Source organism: Mauremys reevesii, linkage group 10 (genome assembly GCF_016161935.1).
Source record: "Mauremys reevesii isolate NIE-2019 linkage group 10, ASM1616193v1, whole genome shotgun sequence".
NCBI classification, from domain to species: domain Eukaryota; kingdom Metazoa; phylum Chordata; order Testudines; family Geoemydidae; genus Mauremys; species Mauremys reevesii.
This window is the reverse complement of record NC_052632.1, coordinates 48603025-48611304: the sequence shown is the minus strand read 5'-3', so window position 1 is coordinate 48611304 and position 8280 is coordinate 48603025. Positions and strand designations below refer to the sequence as shown.

General features: G+C 51.2%; 1 protein-coding gene across 1 annotated transcript; it reads left to right on the top strand.

The window, feature by feature from the left end:
• The first annotated feature begins 4917 nt into the window (after positions 1-4917).
• LOC120373442 (iron-sulfur assembly protein IscA-like 2, mitochondrial) lies at positions 4918-7835 on the top strand. The gene is made up of 2 exons (XM_039491841.1): positions 4918-5161; positions 6921-7835. Exons 1-2 carry the CDS (start codon positions 4918-4920, stop codon positions 7559-7561), a joined length of 885 nt encoding a protein of 294 aa, XP_039347775.1. The 3' UTR covers positions 7562-7835.
• Positions 7836-8280: the final 445 nt, after the last annotated feature.

Here is an 8280-nt window from a genome sequence, read left to right as displayed (position 1 = left end):
GGATATTGAACCCGGCCCTTGTTACTGCCAACTCTGATGGGCAGAAGGGTTAAAATAGCTTATGCCCAAATAAATCTATTAGTCTTTAAGGTGCCACCAGACTTGCACTTGTGTAAATGACTGCATAAGGTTCAAGGCAATAAGGAATCAGGCTCAAAGTGATTAACATTTAACACAGCGAAGACAGTTAGTTACAAAGACCTAGTACCCTGTTGCCATGCAGGCAATTGCTGGAATTGTCAGCATGTGTGATGCAAATGGAAAGGGAGGTGGCCTGTGCAATCACCGGTGGGAGGGGAGGTGCTCAGGAGGCAATCTTTTTCCATCATGCAGACCACATTGTAAGAGAATTTTGGGAACCCACAAATGTATACACCAAGGGAGCCACCATCCTTGACCCATCCTTCAGTGCAGCCCACTCCTACCTACTGCTGCCTCTAGGCCATACAGAGGTGCGATGAGAGGCTGCTGAGATTGCCATTCCAATGGGGTTTCAGAACTTTGCTGCGTGAGCAGAGACAAAGCTCTCAGGGGGCTGCAGCATTTTCTAAGGGTGGAACAACTGCTTTCCTCTCCTAAGCCTTTCTCCCTCCCCACCACCCTGCGGGACTGTAAGTGGGCCATAAATGTTTTCGACATGGCACTTTACCAAGCATACTTCATAAATTACAGTCCCGTGCCGATAATAAGCCAGGTAATAAGGCCACTTTTTTTCCCGCCAACTGCACAAAGGTGGCAATGGGACGGGGGAGGGATGCCTATTAGCACTGAGCTGAGTTTTACATGCCATGGAAACTGTTTGTTCAGCTGGAAACAAGAACTATCCTTAGCCCAAGAAAGCACATTAATGAAAACAGAGTGTGTGGAGGAGGGGGTGGCTCTGGCACAGAGCAGCAATTCACTCCCAAGCACAGATGTGAGAGGCTGGGAGGGGACTGGAGCCCAGGTCAGGGCCCCCATGGAGCCTACATTTGACCAGTTGCTGTTTCACACCCTTTGGAAACAGTAATTGGTTTGTGCTAGGTGAGAACACAGCCAGTTCAGAGAGCAGCTCAGTGCCATGGAGGTTGATGCTGTGGGACTCTAGTGCTAGGTCCTGCCAATCAGTGTGGCCTGACCATTGTATTTGGAAAGTCATGAGTACTGTTCATTCGGGACCCATCTAGGAACTTTACCCTGGATTGTTCTAGTTCTTTGATGCTTTCTGAAGAGTTAAAAAGTTCTGAATGTAAGAGACTGAGACCACAGGGTGCAGACTGGCATTGCACTAGCTTGCTCTTGCATCTCAGTTGTAATCTATGGTGACTCTTGGCTGGTCTGTTTCTGGTCCATCATGAATGCACCTCCAGCCTGACTTGCAATACACCCTGCTGGTCATTACTGTGATGCCATACAGCCTTGCCAGTGAAACTGAGCTTTTAACACAGGAAAAACTCTCTCTGATATTTCCAAAGAGGTTGGCTTTGTCTGGCAAAATCAGCTTATCCTTAAACACTTGGTCATGTTCACAGATCTGAAAGATTTGAGTTGATGGCAAGGCATACAGGGTTTTAGAGGAGACCAGGATGCTTTTAAAGAGTATCCACAGCATAAATCAAGTGGTATTTATTTATTCTGATGTATAGAATGTGACTGTCATATGGTTTCTGGATGTATGTACAGTACTCCTGCCCCTTGGAATAAACCTAACTACCTGAAAATCACCCAGTCAGGCATAAGCTTGAGAAAACAGACAGGATTTACAGGAGACCGTGAAGGTCAGAAAACTGCCATTTAACTGTGGGAGGCAAATTCCAAAGCGTGAGCCCCCACCCCTACCCAAGAACACTTTCCTTCCACATCCCTGATATTCTAATCTAAGGACTGTTAACAAGAGTGCCCAAAAGGCCTCAGCTGATCAGACAGAACCTAATGGAATAGTGGACTCTTGAGCTGACAAGACCCAATCACATGGGCCTCTCCAAATCAATATCAACACCTGGAATTGCACCCGGAAGCAAAGTGGATAGTTGGTGTAATATGCGAGCATCACCAAACTAATGGGTAGCTACATTCCATGCCAGCTGCAGCTTCTCAGTGGTCTGTAAGATTAGGCTCATTGTAGGGTGCTGTGACCCAGGAACCTCTTAATGCCAACTGGCAAAGGGCACAGATGTGGTACATAAGGGCTACAGAGATGCCCAGGTATACATAATGTATACATAACATCTGATGTATACATAACAGTTCACCAAAGGGTGACATGTAAAGTCTCTAGTGAAAGGCTGTGTCACCCTAATAATTATGAAATATATGGACAGAAACTGTATAAGGAGATACGCATCTATACTGAAAATCACATTCATAAGCTATGCAACTTGGGAGTTGATCACCTGGAAAGGTGAAAAGCAGGATTTTCCATGCTATGTTTATCCACCTATCTGTTGACATGTACATTGACTATTGGCTGGGTTCACAATGGGCACATTTACAGTCTGAGCCAAATGCTAATGAAGGATTGTGAAATCTCTGAAGAGAGGAAATGTACAGGAAGAAGTGAATCAATGGGATAGGGGAACCCCATTTACCACTGAAAACAATGAACCTTTGGGCTATAACTGTAGGCAGAGAGAGTAGGCTGTATCATTCAGGGAGGAGGCAAGCTGCAGTGTTGCATGCTTCATGAGAGGAAGATCAAAGCCCAACCTGGCTTAAATACGCTGGAAGGACATTGGGTGAGGAAAACGTCTTTAGACTGAGGCCATGTCTATGCTACAAAATTATGTCAACGTAACTTATGTTGGCATACAGTCACCACAGTTCTTAAATTGCTTGTGTGTGTGTGCACACTTGCTCCTTGTGTCTGCGATGCATGTCCTCACCAAGAGCACTTGTACCGATTGTATTGTCAGTGTGGGGCATTGTGGGATGGCTCCTGAAAGCCACTAACAGTCAATGTCTACACTGACACTGTGTTGACCTCATCAACTGTGACTCTACGCCAGTCAAGGAGGTGGTGTTACTAAATTGGCGGAGAGAGGCACGTACATCGGCAGGAGCCAAGTTCAAGAGAAGACACTTCCACAGCTAGGTCAACACATGTCAACATAAGTGAATAGTGTAGACCGGGTCTGGAGGTTACCTCGTTAATTACATTAGTTTCTAGAGTGCATGTTATGATTTTTTTTAGTATGTAATCGTTTCCATCTCTCTCACTGGCTTTTATTTGAATCTCTGTTCTTTCTTAAATACATTTCATTTTGTTTTATAATTGAACTCAAGTGCTGTGTGTGATACAGGAGCAGTGGTTTAAGGTGAAACTGGTAAACGGTGGTACACTGCACCTTGGGAAACAGAGGTTCTGGATGTGACACTGCACCCTATATTCTTCATATGTGATATTATTATGATATGATTATGCCATAATTATAATGCATTTTGTACAAGATGGGTCATGTGACATGTCATTTGAAAAGCTATGATTTGCTGAATATGATTATCCTATTTGTATGCATGTATCATTTTTGTACTTGAAGTTATAAATATTGACTATGGATCTGTATTTCAAATGGGCTTACTCTGTAAACCACCCACAGCCAGCCTTTCAGGTACAACAATGAAGAAGCCAGACGGTGCTAATGGCTCATCACCAAAGACAATGGGCTGTGGAATAGCTTAACCTTCCTGTGGACACTTCGGCTGGCCTATAAGGCCTTTTCTACACTACAGAATTTTGTCAACAAAAGCTGCCTTTTGTCAACAAAACAGTGAATGCATACACACTGCGATACAACTTTTGTCTGCAAAAATGCCTGGTTTTGGCAACAAAATACAATCACCCCGATGAGAGACATAAGTCATTTTCATCTAAATTTTTGTCAATAAAGTGCCAGTGTAGACACCACCCTTGATTTCATCCCTTTAATTGGCCTCCAGGAAGTGTCCCACAATGCCCATCGTGACCGGTCTGGTCAGCGGTTTGAACTCTGCTGCCCTGCAGCCAGGTAAACAACTATCTGCTCCCCCACCTTAGAAGCCCCAGGAATTTGTGAAATTCCATTTCCTGCTGGCTCAGAGTGGAGAGGTCTCATAGCATCTTCCCAGGTGACCATGGTGGGTTATCACAGCCAACACGCTCCCTCTTGCACCACTGCAGATCTCTTGGATCTGTTCAGTATGTGGGGAGAGGAGGCTGTACAGTCCCAGCTGCGGCTGAGTCATAAGAATTGGGATATTGTAGTGGAGCAGCTGCCCCACTCCTGGAAAACAGGGGAAAGGCAGCCAAGCTAAGCTGATTGGGGAAGCAGCCACAGCTGTGGCTGTGCTCAATTAGGGCCCAGCTGGCCCTGATAAGAGGGCTGGGGGCCAGTAACTGGAGGAGTCTCACTCTAGCACTGGAATAGGAAGGGCCAGCTGCCTGGGAGCAAGGTACCTGAAGCAGAACAGTGCTGGGGAAGGGCAAAGGGAGCTGGGGAACTCCAGCCTGGTAAACCACCAAGCTGCAAGCCTTGGTGAAGGCCTACAGAGGTACTGGGGTTGCAGAGGTGCAGCCTGGGAATAGGCAGAGGCAGTTGGTCCTAACCCCTTGCCAGTGATGAGTGGCCATTACAGACTGCAGTCTGCCCCAGTGAGATGACTGGCAGTAGCCACTGAGGCAAGGTGGGTTTATAGGGTAGGGGGTTCCCCTGGGAGGGAAGACCCAGAGCATGAGGGTACTGCTGGGGCAGAACCCCGAGGTAAAGGGCACTGGGGTCCGGGAGGGAAACAGGGGGCCTAAGGCAGGTGAGACACTGGCCGGCAGAGGGTGCTCAAAAGCTGGTGAAGAGCTAATTCCCAAGACAACCAGCAAGAGGTGCCGCACTGGCGAGTCATTGCTTCGCTACAGATACCTATGGGCACATTTCTCGAGGCTTGTGCAAAAAGGGCTATGATCAGGACATGATGCAGGGCCGAGCAAAGATAAAGGAGCTGAGGCAGGTGTATCATAAGGCGAGGGAGGCAAACCGTCACTCAGGTGCATCACCTAAGACCTGCCGGTTCTATAAGGAGCTGGATACTATCCTCAGTGGCAACGCCATCTCCACCGCCAAGAGCTCTGTGGACACTTCAGTGGGCCTGGAGGCAGTGGAAAGAGGACCTAACCCAAAGAACAAAGTCATTGATGGCGAGGTGGAGTTAGACGGTGATGTGCAGCTCCCAGTGGGGTCACCTGGTGGGGCAGGCAGCCAGGAACTATCCTCGACTCCAGAGGTGTCTAGCCAGTCTTAGCAGTTGCTCTCTGGGGAGCAAGAAGCAGATGGGGAGACTCCTGGTAAATGGCTGTGGTTTGTGTGGTGCGGAGGTGGGTTCAGGGTATAGAAATGTGGAAGGCTGGCTGCGTTTCTGTGAGCTGGACATTTCTCTGTGTAGCTAATCGGTCTGACAGAACAGGATGTTGATGCACACCGAGATCTCACAGGAATCCTCCAGAGAGATCTACAGGAAAGTTACCTGGAGGTACTTGGTAATCTTCTGTCGAATGTTCCATGGCAGACCAGCTTTGTTCCTTCCCCCATTGAAGGAAACTTTACCGTGCCATTCGGCAATCACTTGTGCGGGGACCAAAGCGACACACAGGCGAGCAGCATAGGAAGCAGGGCGGAACCCAAAAGCACGGAGTAGATATACTCTAGTTTCCCTGCTTACCTTTACCAGTGAGATATCTGCTACAATGACCCCTGCCTGTGGAAAAATGTGTGAGAATTTTAGAATTTTTTTCCCTAGTTGGCTGCACCATAACATAAGAGTGCATAGAGTGCAGGGGTGAGCTGCAGATGGTTCGCAACGGTTCGCGCGAACCGTTTGCTAAAATTAGACGCCGGACAGAGAACCGGATGCTAAAGTTCTCTGTCCGGCGTCTAATTTTAGCAAACGGTTCGCGCGAACCATTGCGAATAGGGTGACCAGACGTCCCGATATTTGCTTGTTTGTCCCGCGTCCCGACCAATGTTAGGTCGGGACACTGGGCAAACAAGCAAAGCCCGAAAGGGCTCGCACCCTCCCCTGCCCCGACTCCGCACCCTCCTTCCCCGATTGGATCCCTCCCCAAATCCCCACCCCCTCACTGCCCCATTGGCTCCCTCCCCAAATCCCCGCCTCTTACCAAGCACGCCATGCCCAGGAGACGCAGGGGAGCACGGAGTCGGGGTGAGTGTGAGTCCGGCCTGGCACCTGGAGGGAGAGTAGGGGGGCGGCCCTTCTCCCTACCTGGACAGCGGGACTCGGGAGCAGCCACTGCTGCAGCTCCCACTGCCGCGGGGGGAGGACGTGACCAAGCACGTGGCGCCCGGGCCCGAATCTGGGCCTGCTGCGGGGACCCAGCAGCGCGCACGCTGCGCCCAGCCCCTGACCAGTCGCGTCTGAGCTGGCTGCCCAGCTGGTGCAATCCCGCGGCGGAGGCATCGGCAGCCCAGCCCCGTTCGTTCCCCTGTGGGACCTGGGGGGGCTGGGGCCTGCTGCCCCTATTCTGGGGCCGCCCGCGGCATTGCACCAGCTGGGCAGCCAGCCCAGACGCAACTGGCCAGGGGCTGGGCGCGCGCGGTGTGCCCGCTGGGTCCCCGCAGCAGGCCCAGACTCGGGGGGTTCGTGGGCGCCAGAGCTGCAGCCGCCGAGCCTGGCCAGCGGCCGCTTCCTCCCTCCGCGGCAGTGGGAGCTGCAGCAGCGGCTGCTCCCGAGTCCCGCTGCCCAGGTGGGGAGAAGAGCCGCCGCCTGGCCCCGCAGGCCACCCCCTACTGGCTCGGGTGGAGCTAGGACAGTAGCCCGGGGTCCCCTCTCCATCCCTGGCGCGTGTGGGGGGCGCCGCACGGCCGGGGCGGCATCACCATCCCAGCGCCGCCCGGCTGTTGAGCGCCTGCAGCTCCCCTCCTGGAGCCTCGCCCGAGCACCCGGCCCCTGCCGTGCAGAGAGCGTGCGGCGCCGCCAAGCCCCGCTGCGGCGCCTGACCCGGCTGTTCCCGGGGGGGGCGCCCCTGGAGAGGGCTCGGGCCGAGGGCGCGGTTAGCTCCGCCGCACAGTGTGACCCTGCCAGAGGAATAATGCGCAGGGACTCGCTAGGGCCCGGTGCCGGGCCAGGAGTTGGCAGCAGCAGCCTTTCTCCTACTTTACTGCGCCTAGTGAGAACACCACCCTGTTCTCAGAATGGAGCCTATGTACCAAGCATCAGGGTGCAGTGGGCATCATCCTCTTCTAAGCCAGGGCAAACAGTGTCTGACTCTAGCGAGGGACAGATCTACCTCAGCAACAGCTGTGTGAAGAGGCTGCTGGAGATTATAGAAGGGTCTGAGTTTCTCAGGCTGCAGGTGGAGGGAGGTGGCTGCTCTGGATTCCAGTACAAGTTTTCCTTGGACACAGTTATCAATCCTGATGACAGGTTGTTTGAACAAGGTGGTGCTCGTGTTGTTGTGGATGTGGACAGCCTGGCCTTTGTGAAAGGTGCAATGGTGGATTTCAGCCAGGAGCTAATCCGCAACTCATTCCAGGTGGTGAGCAATCCACAGGCTGAGAAGGGCTGCTCGTGTGGAACATCCTTTTCTGTCAGACTCTGAGTGGACTCCTCCTTGGGTGTTGCTTGGGTGGACATTGAGCCAGAGACTGTCCTCAGCATTGTCTCCAAGGGTTTCTCATTTTGCTATTTTCTCAGCTTCCCCAGTTGTCCTCCTCAATCTGTTATACAGTTACTGCAAATATCCCCGTTTGCCTATTTGAACTGAGTCTGCAGCCAAGACCTATAGGGCTCTCCCTCCAAGGGTTTGAAATAGGCTTTAAATCCCACACAAAAGCATCTTCTGTCCTCTATGAAGCTCCAGGAACTGCTGAATATAATGAGTGGACGAACATCCCTTAAATCAGAACTTTTTATAGGGAACCCGTTGTTAAGATTTTGGCAGCTCATCACTGATAGAGTGCCCCTTCTCCCGCCAACACTCACCATGCTTTGAGTGTTCACAGAGATGTGTGCTTGTCAAGGGTCAGTGAGAAAGTGATTGCTATGTTGCAAAAGGTGTATTTAACTGAAATGTTTCAACATTGTGCGTGACTTTAACAATTCTGCTTCTGTGCATTGTCCCTTGTGCTTCGGCAGATGTGGCCTTCAGGAACACTCCACACACACCGGCCGAGCGACTCCACCAGATAAGAAAGCATCCAAGATGCAGCAAAGACAACATGTTCTGGGAGGTACTGCATGGCTCCAATGCAGAGATAAGGGAACATAAGGAGTGCTGGGAAGCCTAAAGGCAGGACAGAAAAGAGAATCAGGTTTGTT